Source organism: Montipora capricornis, chromosome 9, assembly GCF_036669925.1.
Source record: "Montipora capricornis isolate CH-2021 chromosome 9, ASM3666992v2, whole genome shotgun sequence".
Lineage (NCBI taxonomy): Eukaryota > Metazoa > Cnidaria > Anthozoa > Scleractinia > Acroporidae > Montipora > Montipora capricornis.
This window is the reverse complement of record NC_090891.1, coordinates 31,399,057-31,419,015: the sequence shown is the minus strand read 5'-3', so window position 1 is coordinate 31,419,015 and position 19,959 is coordinate 31,399,057. Positions and strand designations below refer to the sequence as shown.

General features: G+C 40.8%; 3 protein-coding genes across 5 annotated transcripts in view; all 3 read right to left on the bottom strand.

The window, feature by feature from the left end:
- Positions 1 to 242: 242 nt before the first annotated feature.
- On the bottom strand, positions 243 to 1,633 carry LOC138017524 (uncharacterized). The gene is made up of 2 exons (XM_068864588.1): positions 1,603 to 1,633; positions 243 to 1,028 (listed from the first exon to the last, which is right to left on the bottom strand). The coding sequence occupies exons 1-2, from the start codon at positions 1,631 to 1,633 to the stop codon at positions 424 to 426; spliced, it is 636 nt and encodes a 211-aa protein (XP_068720689.1). The 3' UTR covers positions 243 to 423.
- Positions 243 to 3,925, bottom strand: LOC138015120 (proline-rich protein HaeIII subfamily 1-like). Its single transcript, XM_068862040.1, has one exon. It carries the CDS (start codon positions 3,789 to 3,791, stop codon positions 3,069 to 3,071), a length of 723 nt encoding a protein of 240 aa, XP_068718141.1. The 5' UTR covers positions 3,792 to 3,925; the 3' UTR covers positions 243 to 3,068.
- A 3,344-nt stretch (positions 3,926 to 7,269) lies between these two features.
- LOC138015317 (nuclear pore complex protein Nup98-Nup96-like) overlaps positions 7,270 to 19,959 on the bottom strand; it is a 37,694-nt gene continuing 25,004 nt past the window's right edge. For all 3 annotated transcript variants that reach the window (XM_068862308.1, XM_068862306.1, XM_068862307.1), the window contains 16 exons: positions 19,211 to 19,650; positions 18,483 to 18,627; positions 16,815 to 16,916; positions 16,266 to 16,396; positions 15,438 to 15,617; positions 14,677 to 14,861; positions 13,457 to 13,520; positions 12,594 to 12,811; positions 12,120 to 12,275; positions 10,526 to 10,655; positions 10,326 to 10,449; positions 10,135 to 10,223; positions 9,973 to 10,023; positions 9,118 to 9,221; positions 8,293 to 8,356; positions 7,270 to 8,202 (listed from right to left, as the gene is read on the bottom strand). In XM_068862308.1, coding sequence (XP_068718409.1) covers positions 8,053 to 8,202; positions 8,293 to 8,356; positions 9,118 to 9,221; positions 9,973 to 10,023; positions 10,135 to 10,223; positions 10,326 to 10,449; positions 10,526 to 10,655; positions 12,120 to 12,275; positions 12,594 to 12,811; positions 13,457 to 13,520; positions 14,677 to 14,861; positions 15,438 to 15,617; positions 16,266 to 16,396; positions 16,815 to 16,916; positions 18,483 to 18,627; positions 19,211 to 19,650 — 2,333 coding nt within the window. In that variant the 3' untranslated portion in view covers positions 7,270 to 8,052. The remainder of the gene's footprint in view (positions 8,203 to 8,292; positions 8,357 to 9,117; positions 9,222 to 9,972; positions 10,024 to 10,134; positions 10,224 to 10,325; positions 10,450 to 10,525; positions 10,656 to 12,119; positions 12,276 to 12,593; positions 12,812 to 13,456; positions 13,521 to 14,676; positions 14,862 to 15,437; positions 15,618 to 16,265; positions 16,397 to 16,814; positions 16,917 to 18,482; positions 18,628 to 19,210; positions 19,651 to 19,959) is intronic.

The following is a 19,959-nucleotide window of genomic DNA, read 5'->3' as shown; positions in this document are numbered from 1 at the left end:
GTATGCAGCTGAATTAATATGCAGCACCGGAGTTTCCGGCTTTCAGACTTTTAAACCTGTCTTTTGCATACATAATAAATTCTGTTTACACGCTGAAATTTTAAGCTAGTGAGTAAATGACATCATTTTCCCTAGATCAAACCCTCTGAGGTCCAATCGGTCAGTTTTGAATGTGAGCAATGGCGGACCGTGAAATCCAAAACTTACACTCAAAATAAACATTAGGTGTTAAGCGAACACGCTTTCAAAATCTTGAACTTTATTTTTATTTTTATTTAAACACGGTAAATCTATCAGATAAAATAATAATAATAAAAATTACAATCTACTTTTATCTATATAAACATGATCAAAAATTAAAAGAGAAAATAGAGAAAATAAAGAAATTCTGCTTTACATAGATGCCATGTGCGTTTAGTCGTTTCAGATGAAGAAATCACGACAACCATTTGGAAAAAATTGAAGTGATTTTGCTTGCCACAATTCAGGAAGCAAACTGTTCCAGATAACCGCACCATTATAGCTAAAGCTATTTTTCAGGAAATTAGTGCGGGGCAATGGAACAGCTGGTTTGTTTTCAGAGTTCCTTAAATTATAAGGTGGATCATATTTAGTGAAAAGAGAACCAAGATAGTCGGGCGCAAGACTATGTATAGATTTATAAACCATGGTGGCCACTTGCATTTGTCGTTGAGTATCCAACCATTTCCAGTTGAGTTGCTCAAAAAGAGGATCAATGCTTGTGTCATAACTGGAGAAGGTTAGAATACAGGCAGCCTGGTTTTGCAACTTTTGGAGCTTATTCGAAAGACTTTTGTTACAATGCCCCCAGACCTCGCTGCAGTAATTAAAGTACGGTTGAATTAAGGCATTGAAAAACGGACTCCAGCGTGGTTTGGTTAACAAAAGGCCCGATGCGATTTTCTTGGCTATTTTTTCAAAATGTATATGTATATTCCATGAAAGGTTTTCGTCTATATGCACACCCAGAGATTTAACCGAGCTAACTTGTTTGATTATGTCACGACCTATTTACGTAAGTTGTTACTGTTATTATAATACCGGTAATATTTTTCCTAACAAGTTTACGGTAACCCCACCTCTGATGAAACACACGTTCACAGATTTCGAATATTCAGTGCGATCTGATTGGTTGAATGTTTCAGTGTTAAGTACCATATTTGGAAACCCCTCGCTCTTGTTGTTCCAAATATGGTACTTAGCAAATTGAATATTCAGAAGCTTGTTTCCCAGCACACAAGGGGCCGTTACACGTTTCAACCCTTATGGGTTTCTGGTGCAAGTGAAATTCCTCCTTCTACACAAGAGCTTCTATACAGTCCCTAAATACCTTGGTACTGGTAGTGTTGAGCTGATGCGATCAATTAATAGCACCAAAAAATAGTTAAAAAGAGTACACTGTTTTAATATGTTAAAAGCAACAAATTATGCTGTATTTTTGAACAACAAATAATGCATGTCTTGTCATCACTATTGATATATATAATTATGTTTCTCATGTTTGTTTATCCTTAAGATGTTGACAAGACTGTCAGCTCAGTGATTCTTGTGGAAATGGAGAAATGCAAAACCTTAACCTACAAACAAACTTGCAAACTGTCCTAAGATGCATGTAGGACAATGTGCTTAGCCTAGCTATCAGGGCTGATTTAGCATTTCGTTGTTGGCCTTCAAAAACCTGCTCTTTACCTCTACCCTATCCCAAACCCCTTTCACTGGTCATTCCTCAACTCCCCAACAAGTTACTTTAAGCAAAGTGAAAACATAAACAAGTGTGCAGCTAGGCATCTAGTGACAGAGAGTCTAAAAACCCTATCCATAAACAGTGCTAAACATTCCTTCAAGAGTTAATGAACTTCAGATACAATAAAATATGAAAACAAGCATGGGAACCCCTCTTTTTATCACATTTCATTAACATGTACTTGTTGATGTTAACAACCAATTTGTTGAGTTCAAATCTAGTATGTTAATTTTCTATTTCTGTGGATTGATCATAACACAGGATAAAAGAAAACCCTGCTTCATCATCATAACTCAGTCCTTTCATCTGCCAGAGAACACAGGCAGCCTGGGCTCAGAGGGTAAAAATTATAAGGATTTGTATGGGAATCCTGATAACAAACTCAAAAATATATTTACACGAAAAAGTTCTCAATAACAAAGCCTTACTTTATTGCCCTTGTGACTTGCTCACTTTCTGTGCAGTTAATTGCATGATTTAACTTGATTTAAGCAACTTCTCAGCTTCGCGTGTCATCACTCATACCTAAACGAAGGTAATCAGGCTGGATCCTACTAGCTTACCTCACATCTCTCGCTGACAAAACCACACTTCTCCAACATCAGTCACGCTCAAACTTTGGCAATGACCACACAGATAAATTTACTTCTCCTTGACCAAGTTTCAAGGTCCAACAAGTAACAATTGTTGAGAAACAGCGATGAAAATCCAAAAATTCAATATTCATGGCTGTTTCTCAACAATGGATACCAGCCATAGCGAAACCAATTGCGCTATCTAATGGATAGCGATTGATTTATCTGGCTGATAGTGCTTTTCATCATTGAACAACTGGGACCAGGACAATAAAATATGGCTTTCTTTTTATCGCGAACTCTTGTGTGTAAATAGGGAGCTCAACCTATTCACACATCAAACGCCCTAGGACACCCCCGATTGACAAGTAATTTTTAATCGTCTGGCGTTAGACAAGGTAAACTCTATTAAGTCTCACTCTCAGAGGTCAATGGGTTAAGCATACAACATTTTTGAGGCGCGTATGGCAACCGGAAGTGAGCTGTTTTCCCTTTCAACTTGTCTTCCCACAACCAAATTTATATTTCTAAGTATATTCTCTCCAGTAGTTTAAAAATCTGGGAGACACGACTGTCCTGGCTTGCAAAATGTTCACTTCCGGTTGCTGTCTGTGCCTCAAACATGCACAACCATGCATAAGCTCTCTAATATCTATTTGAGTCTCAGTTATCAGGATTCTCATATCTTATCATTGATTCAAGAACAGTTCAGTTATTTGGAGACTAGTCTAATAAGGATAACCCGGTCGAGGAAAACCCCCTTGGGGCGGAAACTGAGGACCACCAGGGGGTGGGACATTACCAGTAGGATACTGTGCTCCCCCTTGTCCTGGATAAGGATACATTCCTGGAGGGGCTCCGTACGATCCTGGCATTTGATAGGGATTTTGTCCTGGATAAGTTGGTGCCCCTGGATATGGCGCAGGCACAGGATATTGTCCTGTTTGTGGTGGCATTCCTGGAAAACTCCCCGGTACTGGTCCGGTGGGGTAGGGTCCGGTGGGGTAGACTCCGGGTTGTGGTGGACATCCAGGTTGCGTTGGAGGCCCAGGTGCTGGAGAACCAAACGGTGTGCGATTCATAAGAATTTCCCGGGCTCGCTGCTTGTCACTTGGAAAGTTAAAAGCGCCCTCCAATGCAACTAAGTTGTTGTCAGTAATGCGACTTGCAATGAATTCCAAAGCTTGCGTTTTCGATTTATCGAAAGAGAAAATACGCAGAATAGTTGCTGCCTGATCGCAAGTGGTGCCATACAGCCTTGGCGCACAAATCTCCACACATTTCAGCCTCTCATCGTCAAAAGGAAACTCCTTTACAAGCTCGGCAACTTGATCGGCTGACAAATAACCGTATGAACAGCCAAGGGAGGTTCGAAGCGCCTCCAATTTCTGGTCTTTAAAGTGCTGTGCTTTCACGGCTCGCGTGATGTTATCAAAGTTGCTTGCATCCATCGATCGTGTTGTAACTTACAATGGATTCCAATCGACTCACAAAATGGAATATGAATGAAATAAAGTTCGCTTTCAAGTGAATACCAAGCGAATCTTAAAGGAGGTGCGGCCAAACGTTTAAAACAAGGGGCAAAAAGGTCACGTGGGCCACTGTAAAAAGAACACGTTTAGCCTCGACATCATAATCACTGTCATTTTTTCAGTGGTCATGCCACAGGTCACCCAAGGATATAGAGAGCCTGTATGGAGAGTTTTAGGCGGCTTACTACAATAAATAAGCCCTGATGTTGCACTTACTTGTCTGTTGTCTCTGTGATCTTTCTTTGGTAATCTGGTGCCAGTCTGTCTACTATTTCACGAGATACCCTCAACCGAAGGAAACGTTCACCAGTCGATCGGTCAAGCGAACCAAGAAATTGAGCCAAAATCCTTCAATCCTACTCCAGTGACATGTTCGAAGATTCCATCAAACATCTATTCAAGGAACTAGTCTCGCTATCCACTCTGCGAGGGAAATTTTGTCACAAGATTTCGATTTCGTCTTCTGTCGGAAACATGCTTGAAACGATCAGCCGTGCACCCAAACGGTCAATTGGTGACAAGTAGCCGTTCCCTTAGTTTAAATCTTTCCTTCTACCTCTCCCCGGACTTGAGGAATGTGAGGTTTCATCCCAGAAATTTTGTCTAGTTCTAGGAGGGGTAGAGGAAAAGATTTGTACCAAGGGAGCGGTAATTTGTCACCATTTGACCGTTTGGGTGCACAGCTGATCGTCGCTAGTCTCCTTTGCAGCCGCTCTCTCAACTACCGTTGGGGTTTGGGAAACGATTTCAACACATCAACCGTATTCATAAATGGCGGCTAAGTAATTATTCTTTTGTCTTTATGCTAATCATCCTCACTAGCCTCGTTAGCACGGACAAAATTCAAAAGAACTATTGCGCCAAAGTGAGGCTAGTGCGGATGATCATCACAAAGACAAAAGAAAAATTTCTTGGCCGCCATTTATGGATAACAAATCTTCACCTGAGGCCGGATATTCAGCCCCCGGTTGTTACTATGGATACGGATATGGGATGCAGCATCAAGAGACCGATTACTGCGCACTCGCACTCCAAACAATAGGCTTATTTAGCAACAGAACGGGAACGTCAGTGGCGACGTCGCGCGCAGAAAAAATACCAATGAGAATTCAGAATAGAGAAGAAAAGAGTGAATTCTACTCTATTCTGAATTCTCATTGGTATTTTTTTCTGCGCGCGCCGTCGTCACATGACGTTCCCGTTCTGTTGCTAAATAAGCCTAATATTTTAATGATGATGACAAATTCAAGAAATGTTGAATGATTGTTGAAGCAAAGTTTAAACGCATTTAAAGGGGAAGGAGGGGGGGGGGGGGGGTTGGTTTCAACATTTCTGTTCAACAAATCGAACTGATGTTGAAGCCGTCATATTGCCAACTTTGGGAGCTTATGTAAGCGCATTTTTGAGACGCGGACGGCAACCGGAAGTGAGCTGTTTTCTCTTTTAACTTGTCTTCACACAACCAAATTTACACTGCTAAGTATCTTTTCACCAATAGAGATGATTAGTATAAAAATCTGGGAGACACTATTGTCCTGGCGCGCAACATGTTGTCTTCCGGTTGCCGTCCGCGTTTCAAAAACGCGCGTGCTTAAGCACGTAGAAGACGTCCCAACATCGTTATAAAGAACGATTCTAACAATGTTGGATACGCATATAGCATTGTTTGAAACACGTCACTTTGTGATTTAAATCCACCTTCGCCATTTTGGATCACTCATTGGCGACTGGGCTAGGTTCTGACGACGACAGATTTTCATCATCCACATTTACTTGAACGGCGTTCGTACCAATCCTGCCAAAGTTGTAACAACGCGAACAGATCCCGAGAATGATAATTTTCGTCCCTAAACGCCGCAAAAAACGCAAGAACGACGACGACGGCAACAAGAACGCCACAAAACATTGGGTTTTATGAACAAAAACAGTGGTTCTGCACGCCTCGAAAGTGGCACATTTCTGTGCCGTTCTCATCCGAACAGCGACGCGGAATGACCAAATTTGAAGTGGAGGACATGCACGCTCGACGAAAAACGTTCTCGGCAATCAGCCACACCGTTCGTACCAAATTTCTTCTTAAAAAGTGGGAATACCTTTAGCAAGTCCAGCTAGGAATACGAATGATAAACAATTACAAGACGTTATATTTTATCTGTCTGAGTCGTCCTTGCTGGTGGTGGACGCAGCTTGCAGGGCACTTTTCACGCCAATGATGTGTAATCTCATATTGAATCATGCCGCTTAATCCACAGCATCTTGTCGGACAGAGAGGTATGCACTAAAGAAAGGCCCGTAAAAGCAACGTAGCCTCTGCTATTTAAGAACAATTTCATGAATGCGCGCTGGATATCAGGTGGTATATAGCCATCAATTAGCTATTGACAACTAATTTAGACCAGGTTTACACTAGTGGAAATTGTTCCGGATTCGTGATGAATCCGGAACGTTTTAGTACCGGATTAGTTTTGCCGTTTACACAAAAGTGGACGTATCCGACATAAAACCTTCCCGGCTTGGTCGTGTCTCCGGAGATTTTGAATCCGGAATCTAAAGTGGGAACTTTGAATCCGAAAACTTTTGAATCCGGAAAGTTTTGTCGTGTAAACGATTTTGATCTTTTCCGCCCGCGATCTTTTGAGTTTGCGGTAAAGCCAAAATGGAGGATCTGGTGCTAACATTGCTTACGGTTTCGGGTTGCCTAATCTTGTTGCAGGTTCAGGCGATAAATTTTATTGTGTACCGCAATATTTCTGAGGAAACGGAAAATTATTATCGCAAGGAAGTTTAACGTCAGCCACAATTCTTCGCCATCGACGTAGATGGCAGGATCGAAGACCGAGACGGTTTTGGGTTAGGCCAGGTCGAACAAGTGCCTGGTGGGACAATATGATGGATAATGCCACGGTAGCCAGCGAATGGAAAGAAAATTTCAGAATGTCCCACCCTACCTTCATGGAACTTTGTGAAGATCTTAGACCCCTACTTGAGAGAGTTGTCGTTGTGTGTAAACGGTCAGGAATCCGAATATCCTTTCAGTGTAAACGCTTACGAATCCGAATACTCTGAATTTGATGAATCCGGAAACATTAACGAATCCGGAACAATTTCCTCTGGTGTAAACCTAGTCTTAGTATCCAAAAACCCACCAAGGGCACCCAACGGCGGTGTTGTGCAGGTGTGTATGTCCTAGATGAAAAAAGATTTTTGTTGTGCTGTCAAATTGTTTTCAATGTACTCACGTCTCCGCCTCTCCAGGGAGAAATATTGGTTTTCTGAGGGTTATTTGTTGTCAATGTACCCTTCAAAGTTCTGCGAGTTTAATCAGTATACATAACCAAAAACAGCGAAAATAAACAGTTAAAAAGCTCAGGAAGAGAAACAACCACGTCAAGAATCCAGTACCATATGGGGAGTCATTTTTTTCAGTTAACAATGATGTACATGTTTATCGATTAACTGTTCGTTTTACCTCAAAAGGACTTGGCATATACAGAAAGTACATGCTGTCTCAAAATATTTTCTGTTGAGCATCAGTGATCTTTCATGTAAAAGTAAAAAAAGAAACATATTGGGCAACATGTAATAAACTGATTTCAAAAATTCCTTCAGCGACGTGAATGATCCGCCGAAGACATGACGGAGGTCACAGAGGTGGACGTAGTTACACTGGAATGGGCTTAGTTAACTTTCTTTGCGAACGGAATAATTTCTCATAAACTACGCTTATATTGAACAATAAATTGGTCTCCACGATTTTCGTTAATTCATGTAATACTAATTTCATTTACATAACATTGAGGGTAAAATTAACAAGTTTCCAAGGAAGCAAAAGAAAAAAAAAGCTGCAAAACTAATTTCTGTATCTACAATGTCCTGATTTCCTATTGAAAACTGAATGTAAGACTTTCTTGTTATCTTGTTGCTGATTGTTTTAAAAGGAGCATTACAGCATTTGTCGGTGTTTCGGGAAATCAGAACCAGTCATTGATTTTAGTCTTTTGATTACTGTCTTCTCCGCAACATGAACCAGCACTTTTTTGTACATTAAGATCTTCAAACCAGGCTTTACCAGGATTCTCGTGATATTTGCTGTTTCTTTAAGCCAATATCGTTACCAAATTGTAACTTGGGCACATTTACGCGTTGAACCCCTAGCCATCTCGCTTTCTGTCCAGCAGTCTCAATGTTCAGCGGTTATTTCCGTTATGTAACCAGGGATCAGCTGACGTAGTTCCGCAAGAGCACAGTCCTCTGGCATTGGTAATCGCGTCACTTGTGGAGCGAGCACGTGAGTCGGCAAAATAGCCTCCTCGTCATCAGTGACATCAGTCTACAATGAAACGAAAGATTGTAAAAAACCTGATCTCAGTCGCGTGAAGGAAGTGGCAGTTTCGATACACGGGTATGAGGTCTCACTTACCAGCTCTTTCATAACAATCTTTAAAAAATTGGCGCACATCTTGGCCATGTCATACTGGCATAACCTGCAACACAAAACAACGATAACAAAGTAATTTTACTTTCATTTGTTTGCTTCGCACTTCGAGCATTGCAAAAAATACGTTAAAATCTGAAGGTTGCAAGATAAAGATCAAATTGTCAACTAAACAAAACCACGATGCTCACATGACTTGAAATTAAGTTTCCTCTCGAAACTCAGGAGGAAGAATGAATCGGTGCATTACGCGCCAATTTTATATCAAAAATAAGAATTTTCAAATCAAAAAATCTTTTATTTTATTTCTGAAGGAAGCGAGAGATTAGAGCTGGTGATATTAGAAACATAAGAGTATTAGGATCTCTTGCGGCTTCGCCAAAGATAATCAGCCCCTTTTGTCCCTGCGTGAGCCAACTGACTTACAGGACGCAGAGATAGCAAGAGAGGGGAGACTAAGGAGATAAAGAAAAGGAACATCGTGCCCTGCCTTCCGGCCTCATTTTTCAGTTGTCACTACCATATCCACTGGTAAAAGAAAGCCAAAGCAAAAAAGAGGGAGAACCACAGTTTTATCATATCTACATCCTCTTCAGCTTCATCACGAACTCACAAAATGGCAGAGCACTAGAAGCGGTATTGCAGAGGTCATGTGTTCAGTCGGATCCCGTTCGAGGAAAAAATTTTTGGGCCTTCCTTTCGTGAACTTTCGTCCCTCCATAAGCAACGTTTACAACTGCGAAGATGTAAATCTTACATGACATGTTCAAGTATCTCTGTCACGCGTAGTTTCTTGGCAGTTGCACTTACATGTCTTTAGTTGAGTCGGATGGTAAGCTGTTGACTCGAGTGCAAAGGGTAGAAACTTCCCTGTGAATATCTTCAAAATCGTACTTGGTCGGCTCAAGTTTACCCTGCAGAGAAAAATTGCGCACTACAATTACTTGGAGCTGAGAATTGACCACCCTGCTGGCAGAGCCTTTCTTTTCCTTGCTCGATTTTGGCGTTCTCGAGAAAGACTCTGCATGAATCGAGTAAGATCTTCATTGAGTATGTCCTGCCTGTTGCCAGGATACAGTCTCGAACCCAAGCTTAATATGCCAGATCTCGCCACCATCTTGGTTTTTCACGGTACAGCAGGCTCAGTAATAACCACCGGTTTTATCCCTAAACGGATGCTGTCACTGGAAAAACCAGTTTAACAAGATTCCCTAGTCCAGAAGTTCGGGCTGCGGTGGCTTCAAAGAGTTGACGCGATTCAGGCAGAGCCTCCTTTCTCCTCCTCAGTAAAGAAAAAGACAAAAGGAGGCTCCGCTCACAGGGTGAGAATTGACCCTCAAGAGCGTGAAATGAGCCATCGAGCTCAACTTTCTGAAATGTACGCCTCCCTGTCCTCGGCAAGAGGGCATGTTGAAGGCCTAGATTGTTTAAACGACCCAACTACTATAAAATCATTTCATATGACGTCCGTCCTTAGGAACCAAACTTGAAGGGTCGTTGTAAAGAAAGGAGTAAGACCTCTGCACTACAGCGCATTTTCTGGTCTAATTTGCAACTAAATGTGTTTTTGTCCCTTCATTTTTAAGGAGTATGACAAAATACTTACGCTAAGTTACCTGTCCAAATCTCCAAACAAAGTTCACAAATGGAAATTTTGATATTTACCATTGCGATGTCTTGAAACTTGTCCACCAGAGAGAGATAATCCAAAAAGACCTGAAGTAAAAAAAGAGATGAAGATGGCCACTCAACTTAGAGAATTCAACGTAAACATAGATCGAGATGCTCTGGGGGGGGGAGGGTGGGATCGGTGGATTATCAACTGACCTGTCCTCCTGTCGCCCAGTCCTTCACGGTGGAACTACGATCCCTTGGTTCCAGCTCTCCAAGCAAGGATTTTAAGATGTCGTATTCCGCTAAAATAAAGGGGTTTAAACAATTTAATACAGATAATCAACTCGCATCATGAAAGGGTGTGTCTCAAGGCAAGTATTGCCGAAAATACTTCATTTTCTCACCATTGATTATGGCATCGCTGACAAGACTGCGAAGCACGACATTATGTCCCAGGCTCCAGTGCCGTGCCTTGACCAGATGAAAGGCTTCTTCTCGTGTTCGACCTTCATAGCGAGCTTGCAAAGCCTAAAGTGAATGCAAACAAATGATGTAAGAATTGTGACTGGGTTATCCTGATGCAAAAAAATCTTACCGCTATTACCTTGGCTTCATGTATCCATTCGGCGGGGATTTTTAAATCACTTAACATAAAGCGTTCCTTCTCTACATTCGAGTGATCCGCTGACAAAGAGCAGTGGCGACAAAGAAGGCTGCGGACAGCGCGCTCTCGTCTGGAAGAAGATTAAGAGGAAAACAGGGAGATTAACATTCTGCAGAACGTCAGACCATAAGTCACGTAGAATGTCATAATTAAGTTCATTCCTAACTAAGAAGTCAGTTTACTGTACGTATTTTCACAAAAAGGGAAAAATTGTTTTCAGTGGATGTTATCCTAATGGTTTTCCTAAGAAGAGGGCAAATATTGTTCCTTTTACAATTTTCGATTCGTGTTAACTTGAAATAACCGGAACTGCTTGTGCGACGGAAGTAAGTTGCCTATTGCTTTGGTTATGCTTGGGTACACTTGATTGGTAGGTGGCTAAACAGTCTGGCACCTCATTCTCAGCCAATCGGATGCAAAAGCTTAGCGAAGTGCTACAAAGTTGACAACGTTCTCCCGCGCTTTCCAATCGACTACACCTGCGTTGCGTTCTTACTGGCTCGTTCTTATCATTGCTCTCATTGGCCAGAGCTGAGCAACTACTTGAACCACGATAATAAATTGGGCATAAAAAACAAAAACACGATCGGCCATTCTAATAACCATTATGATTATTTGCTGTCTTGGCGACTGAATCACAAAGGGCAAAGCCCCACGAAATCGAGCCGAAAGCATACATGACGCAACTCAGTCTCCAACTTTACGGTCCATGTACGATCGCTCTAAAATGCCCATGCTGTACAATTTAAAAGGACAATTAATATGGCCCATAAATATAGTTTACGTCATAGAAAGTGCGGCGTACGGGGTTTTATTCACGAGCTGTTTGTGTCAAAAGCCCGGACGAGCGAGGGTTTTTGACACAAACAACTCGTGAATAAAACCCCGTACAAAGCACTTTCTATGCTGTGAGCTGTTTATTAAGACGATAACTTTCATTGAAATGGTTTTCTGAACGCAAATTAGAAACAAAACCTCACTAGGAATAGAACCAAATGCAAATTTAAGTAATGGTCCGGCTAAGAAGCAGGCAGAAAAACAATAGCCCGCGGCAATAGCGTCGGTTAGTTAAAATGTGCCAACATTTTTAATCAAATTAAGTTCGGCTGTTCCCATTGGTGTAAGCAGCTAAAAGCGCGAAATTTGAATTTCAATGAAAAATGTAATCGACTTGCCGTCTAAAAAATTAGATTCTGTTTCGTAGAACAAATCATTATGCCTTCAAAAACTATGTTTGTAAATATCGTCAAGATTCTATGCGCCATTTGCCGATTGGCGAATGGCGCATAGAACAATGCCCAAATTTGGCCGAGAGACAGAGATCAAGGGCATGGGGAAGAAGAAATCCAAAAAAGGCTTTTTTTTCATTTTTTTTCTCATCTTTTTTCGACATTTTCCGATATTAGCCAATCAGATGCCTCGATTGGAGCAGCAGCTTCTAAGTACTTTTGCCGCTGGGCTGCCTGCTTCTTAGCCGGACCATTACTTAATAGCAATGAAAAACATCGCAGTACATGTAGATCTAGGACACTACCTCACTGGATCTTGAAGGTGCAACAACACAAAGGTAGCCCAATGCCACAGGCCCAGTCCCTCCAGCTGAGCAGCAAAGCTAGTGTGTAGCATTCCCGCATGGTACTGGGACAGATGTGTGTACTCGAGGGATTCGAGAACCTGATTAAGATGCCAGCTGATGAAAAACAAGGAAAGCAAGGCAGATTGATGTTATCATCTTGAAAAAGGTTGTGTTTCAAAAAAGCTCCTAGACTGCGGGCAGTCCCTCTTTCTTTCCTACGTCGATCTTGTGAACAGTCAAAGAAGCTCCAGTATGTAAAGAGAAACAAAACTTAACAAAATACGATTACGGCCACTTTGCTACAGGAGAAAAATCCTTTCAACTTCGATATTACGGCAGCCAAATAATCCCAGCTCTAAAAGAAAGGCAAGATATTTTTTTCACTGTTTCATAGAAACGACTGTGACACTTAAAGAGGGACACTATCCTTACCTCAAACTAAAGTCAAGTTGATGGGCAGTGGATGTTGATGGCGACAGAAGTCTTTCCAGTCTGTGTGATCGTTTACAGTAAAGTTTTAACAAGTGATAGCACGTATCTCTTGTCACAAATCGGTTTTCGTCAACCTCATCTTCTTCTTCATACTCTTCGTGTTCTTCCATAAATGATGGCCGAGGAGGGGCACCATATTTGCCACCTCTTCCACTTCCCTGTGAAATGTAAAACATAAAAAAGTTAATCTGATGAAAATGACGAGAACGATGTAAATTCGAAAACGTTTTCCTCTCTTTCTCTGACTTGTCGTGGACGAAAAAGTACAAAAAACCATGACTCCCCCCGGAGAGACCTGGGGTGGAATATAACTCGTTGCAACCAGGGTCTCTAGTAATGACACGGGAATGAAAAGAGGAAGTCTGGGTTCGAAAACGCGCGCAAAAATTGAAGGCAATGATGAAGCGGTGGTTGACGTTGAATGGTACCTTCGTCCACTTACAAATAAACAAGTATATTGTCATTAAAAATAGAAGAGTAACCAGGTTTTGGAGACATATTCATGTAAAAAAGCGTTCTCTGGTTAAAATCTTTTATATAAAAACGTAAGCTTTCGGTTTCCAGACTAAAGCCTTTCAAAACTAAGATGAATTTACGCATTTTTCCCTTTCACACTTTTTACAATTTTTTCACACAATTTTTTTATATATTTCCATCTCGCGCATTTACATCTTAGTTTTTAAAGGCTTTAGTCTGGAAGCCGAAAGTTCACGTTTTTACATAAAAAAAAAATATCCAGAGAATGCTTTTTTGCATGAATAAGTATATTATCACCCAATAAAAAATATTGCGCCCAATAATACCTTGAAAGAAACTTCGTACGCATTCAGCGCGTCTTGTATTGAACAGATTGGAGAGCAGTGATACCTGAAAATGCAGAGGAGAAATTAGCTCGCTTAAGAACAACAACGCGCGCAATCAATTAACTGCCAAGTAACGGGCAAAGTTTCAGTAAAGATTCCACCACTTAGCCAAAAACCCCGAGTTTTAAATGTTAAACAGAGTTGTGGCCTCAATAAAGAAGCCCTTCAAACTAATACAGTCCGAATGCAGAGACAGACCAATCCAATTCTCTTCAAGAAAATACTGACTCAACAAAAGGAACTACGAAGATCTGGTTTTCACTAGCCGCGACGCAAGCACATGCAACGAAAGCACAAAGCTCAAGCATAACAGCTCATATTTCACCGTGAAAACGGCCTCAATTGAAGCACAAGGATAAAAAAAGTTCTTTTTCTTGTGCTTGCGTTCTCCTTATTCTGTGTGAAAACAAAGCAAGGAATAAGCACAAGGAAATTTAATACGTCTGGCCGTCTCTGGCCAATAGCCCTTATTCACGATAGCCGCCATGTTGGTTTTCAAATTGTCATGCAAATTAGCAATGTGTTGTGCTGCGGGGCAAACATTGGAATAAAGGCAAATTGCGGAAAATCGGCACGTTGAAATATTGAATTAACATTGCTAAAAGTACATTTTAGAATTTAGAATTAAGTACCTTTTATAATAATTTTATATCTTTTGATTGTCTCCGACATTTTGACTTTCTGCTCATTTTTCACTACAAAAACATCGAAGTAACTTGTTTGATCATCTTATTTTACTACTTAGGTGATAAACATTCAATGAACGTGAAACAAATCATTTGTGTCGCTAAGATGTTCGTTATAACCTCTCGAACTTGTGTTGTTTGCCCCCTCAGAAGCGTGTAGCTAAATTGCATGATAAAGGAAAATCCAACATGGCGGCTATCGTGAATAAGGTCTATTAAAGCCACTCGCTCCAGATTCCCCGCCTCTGAGCATTTAAACAAAATGGCGGAGTGCTTTGTGCTTCATGTCGATGTTCGTTTTCACTTACCACAAACTACTAATGCATGCCGGATCAACAGGGGCAAAAGAGATTTCCTTGAACAAATGCAGTTTCGGGGCATCTTTATAGCAACAGTTTTTTACGTAAACCAATTATGATAATCTCATCTAATCGCGTTAATATTCCTCTTGGTGAAAGCAAAACTATCCCTCACCACATGTGAACAGCAAATACTCTTTTCCAATCCAGTCCCTCGCAAACATTAACATTAACATCACGTGCTATCGCTTGAGGATCATCGCAAGACAGACTGGCAACATCACGTGACATGGGCCAAACCATTGCTCCCGCCAGCAGAGCATAGATTTTTGTCCTCTCCTTATTTATGAACGTGTCCGCCTGTGAGAGAACACAAACGAAAGCTATCAGATTGAAGGTAACAGTCTGCTTCACTCGAGCAGGACAAAATATCAGTGGGGTTCAAGATAAGCAAGAATGTTGACCAAAGCGGACAGGAGAAATGAGGATCCCAAGGACAAATCAGCGATTTACCGCGAAGCCAGCGTTGTGCTCCCGAACGACGAAGCGGTTAGCAAGCTTGAGTAGTGAGAAGGAAACGTTTGCTCGAGTCCCACTCGGAGCGATAACCAATTTTCCAGACCGGTATGAGAATAGAACAGTAACAATTGACGTGTTTCATTCTGTGCTCTAGCGTTGATGTCAGTATTTGCTTCAAAATCTGTTTCTTTCATCAGGCCATGATATACATGGAATATTTGACTGGCACAGTGATGGAAACGTGAGAATAGGTATGAAATGAAAATAGGAAAGGTGGGCGAAAGGGAATGGGGGAAGATATTAGAAATGAAAAGGATGAGCAAGGAGCAAAGAAATGGGGAGGGAAACACCTGAGGGATATGAAATAGAAGTTAGAGGGATGGGGTGGGCGCAGCTGATCATCAACCCACACTGTACCTTCAAATCCTGCCATTCAGCGAGCTGTTGGTAGCTAAGGTTCCGTGGCAGTGAGTTTCCTGTGGCTTGTGACAACAACAGTGATAGTCGATACTCATTATGATGCTGGGCCACGCGACAGGCCTTGCTTATCTGCCTTCCGGTTAAATAACTGAAGATGGACTTTAAGTGATCACTTTCCTACAAAGCAAAACAACTCAAGTTAATGACTGAAGCACTCACAGCAAAGTCGTATCAAGCGTCTTCTGAGTGCAGGTATTTTCAATTTGAGATTTTCGAGGTGCCTTTTAGCATAACAATCCTGCGCTTACATCATAGAATGTCTTATCCAAAGTTATGCCAAGAATACAATAAGCACAGAAAAAAAAGTAGTTTTGGTGTATTTCACAGACTGACAAGACAGGGCACACAACACAAGGAATGTGAGAGCTAGGCAAAGCAAGGCAAGGCAAAATCGCACACAAGAGAGTTACTTCACGATTTTGTCGAGTTCTTGGGGTGATTTGAGTCGTTCAAACTCATAACCCATTAAACGATATTTTGACTGCTTGTCTCTTCTCTTGAAATCTACTGGAAGTGATAAGAAGCAAGCAATTTCCTCTAATCCAATGAAGGACTCTCACTAAGGTCGTAGTTTGATAGTTAATGCACTGCATGGGGCATAGAGACTACGGGACCACGAGACCTAAAGACTTCAAGGGACATGGAGGGACATCATTGTGACATGAGGTTAATAGTTTCTGCTACCAAAAACATGACACCGTGGATTCAACATTGATCTTTAAAAATTACTCCATTAACATAATTCATAAGCACTCAGTTAAGTACCTGGAAATTGGCTGAGTCGACTTCTTGAACAATTTTTGCCTTAGCAGCTTCAGCAAGCCAGTTAGACAAAGCTTCTTTTCTTGCCATACGCATGTGATATGTTTCCCTATCCTCCGAAACACTGGGCAGATCTACATCAAATTGAAATACAAGGTCAGCAACAAATCAAACGGAGAGCATTCAAATAAGCAAGCCGTTGAGTAGATCTTCTCATGGGTTTGTCTGCTACACAAAGAATAATCACTTAATTTTATTTTACGAGCTTGTACAGCCGAACACCAATGATCTAGTAATTGGGGAGACTCCATCAACACAAAGGTTCATTTTTCATGAGGGAGAGGAGGGAGGGTACCATAGAAAAGCTTTTTGGAACTACGTGGAGAACTAACAAATTCCATCCACATAATAGATTCTTGCAAGTGATACCAGGGCAAACTGGTAGACGACGATTGCTGTAACTACTGACCCAATCATGTTCTACGTACGTAAAAGTTAAAGAGCAACTTGCCATTTCAAACAGTAATTTATTGCGCTTAAAATGGTGCATACCTTCTTCATCTTCTGGAATTTCCTTCAGTCTGCCCCAAAGAGCAACCATTAGATCCCAAACCAAACATGTTTGTTCAGCATCTCCCCTCAACGGTTCAGAAACTTAAACAAAAATGAAATGAATAGCGCCTGGTTAAAATAACACCTGGTTACCCCATCGCACAGGCTGCTTAGCAGATGATGCTCATGGATGGTTCAAACCTTAGAGGAACCTACATGTACACTCCCCGGCTCGGAGTCTTTACTATAGCGGATGTAAATTATAGCAAATGGTGCCTTTTTGATCCCATGGTTCTCACTGCTTGTGTGGAATCTGAACCAAAGGGAATTTCGTGAAGTTATGCAATGCTTACTTCTGGAAACTTTGACCTGCTACGATGAAATAATCAAATTTTAAAACATGTCACCACTTACGTCCAGAAAGGCGACTGATTAGATGCAAGCCCAATTTTGACATCCAACGCAAAGTGTCCCTTTAAGTCTAATCCTTTGTTACTTACTTCCAACAATAAGGTAAGGGTTAAGGTTAGCGTTACCTTTAGCTTAGGGTAAATGCAGAGGAGCAACAATTGGGGGACACATGTTGACTTTTAATGTCTGTATTTTGACACGACTGATGTTGAAGTTTGGGAAAAGAGAAAGGGGACACTTCGTGACTCTTTATTTTAATAACAATAGAGCGGTTTTCAATTGAGTGTCGAAAGTAATCAGCGAATTACTTTGGTTTTGCATTACTTCACTCGGTGATTGGTTCAAAGTTCTCGCGCCTCTTTTTCAACCAATCTGAAGTGAAACCAAAACCAATCGTGGCTCGCACGTGCACATTTTCCCGCGCTTTGTGTCGGCTACGTGTAATTACTTTGAGTTTTGATTGGTTTACCGGATTGTCTCCGTCCTTTTTGATTGGCCAAAGTAATAACTTTGGTTTTGGTTTTACGACACTCGATTGAAACTCTTTCTATCTTGTTCAACAGAACTGCTAACCAGTTGGCTCAATTGGTCGAGCACTGGACAGCAATGCAGGCTTTTGGTGGTCAAACATATTAAAATTACTGGGAAGAAGGTGCTACTTTTGGAATCATATCTGTAAATGGTTAGATTTTCAAGTCTTCTCGGACAAGGACAGAGCTCTCTTGTGAGCTAACCCAGTTAAATACGTTTTCAGTTATGCATATTGCATTTATATGTAGTTTAGAAATAATATTTTATTCATGTTGTACATGTATGTTAATGTAATTTGTAATGTAGTTGGTGTGATGTCTCATCGGCTTTACCAACTCAATAAAGGTGAAGGTGTAGGTCACTTCTTACAAACTGAGGGTGAAACTCAAATAAGCTAAAATAAACAAACGCCCTAAATTATGGTCTTAACTCCCAAAATCAATTAGAAATCTTGAGTCTCTATCACAAGTCAAGTCCAACATTCGTAAATTTGATCTCTGTAGCCTGTTAACTGATGATATATGTAATAGTTTATGTTGTACTTAATTGCATTCAATGTTGTAAGAAAGTTTCTTTGGTAGGATAGTGTACAAAATCCCCAATTAGTGGTTTGTTATTGCTATTAGATTTGACACTCAAATTAAGTTTCTTATCTTATTACCAGTGATTAAATAACATTTATTTTTCTTTTATTTCATCTAAGCAAAACTGTCATCTATCAGTTACCAATGGTTTCCATGTTTTTCCTTGCAACCTCAGCATGGTTATGTAATGCTTCAACATTAGTTGATGGTTGAAAGAACGGAAAGCCGTCATCAACAGATAATACAGACTGAGATAGTTCTGTTTCAAGGACTGACTGATGGCGTGCCTGAAATGCAAAATTTCAGTAATTTGTTAAGACAAGTTGAAAGGTCCCCAAGTCTCAATTTGTCACAACGCCTTCAACACAGAAATTTCAAACACAATGGCAAAAATCCACTCCAGTTAACTCGTGATCACTGACAACATTTCTACCACAAAAGCAACAGCCAATATAACTTCAACACTCAGTTTAAATATGCATTTCAAGTTATTTTCATTTTTTTAAATCTACCGGTCCATGGCCTATTCACTTCACCTAGCCACTCCCCAAGCAAAGGCTTATTATCTCTTTTCTACTTGGTAGCTTAACAAGAAAGAAACCACTAGAAAAAAGAGAGAAGCGATCCTCGCACTCACAGTATCTGGACAATTCAAGCAATTGTCACTTATTGGTGGCTCCAACAATAATTATTCGAAACCACGACCTCTGCAATGCCGTTGCACTGCTCTACCAACTGAGTTATGAAGCCACTCAATTGTGAGAAGGTCATTTTGTTGGGCTAACGTGTCCTTTAATTTTTTAGTAAAAATAATTAATATAGACATATTACTTTTATAAATGATAACGAGTTCCTAGACTTGAAACTAACCAGCACTATGTCTCTTCCCTGACTGAAATGGGATGCCACATTGAGCTTCTCTATTGTCACTCTAAATGCTGAAGCACTGCTTCTGGGTTTTGTCTTTGGGGACAGCAAATCTCCCATCAGCGTGGTTTGAGTGGTAGTATCTTCGGGTACAGATATTTTCTCCTGTGTTCCCATAGGAAAACCACTGTGAACCAACAGAAAACCTGGTCCCCAGCCAACACGAAAGGAACGACCCATCATTAAGCCTGCATCACCTACAAGGTTCTCTTTATGGTTGACTAATGAGTCTTCCTTGGGAACCAAGCCAAACTGATTGCGGGCTCCAACTACTTTTATTCCAACATCCATTGCAGTACCTATAGCACTTGGAAGCAGCATTGGAGAGGGAGGAGCTGCGGAGGTTACTTCACGAACCAGAGGATGTCTCAGAGGATAAACTCCTATAAGATGACAAACGGATGATTCAGCTCCTCTTGCACTGCTGCACAAGTATTTTGTGCTTATCATAGTAACGTTATGGCTTTTTAGAGTTTCAAATTTGAATGTTCTGATAAGAACAAAGTGCCGAAACAGTGTTTTGCATTTTTTTTTTTGACATTTAAGTTTAAGCTTGCCATTTATAGCAGAGACTAAGAAAAAAAATTGTTTCAGTCGCGGTGTAGATACCATTAATTTTACAGCTATCTGTACAATAATTTTTTTTATTCACAACTGGCTGCAGCCTTCATTGCTGAAACAACTTATATGGT

Coding starts and splice junctions, on each gene's coding strand:
- LOC138017524 (XM_068864588.1), bottom strand. CDS start 1,633: ATGCATCTTAGGACAGTTTGCAAGTTTGTTT. Junction 1,029..1,602: donor GACAGTTTGCAAGTTTGTTT/GTAGGTTAAGGT, acceptor TTACGTAAATAG/GTCGTGACATAATCAAACAA.
- LOC138015120 (XM_068862040.1), bottom strand. CDS start 3,791: ATGGATGCAAGCAACTTTGATAACATCACGCGAGCCGTGAAAGCACAG.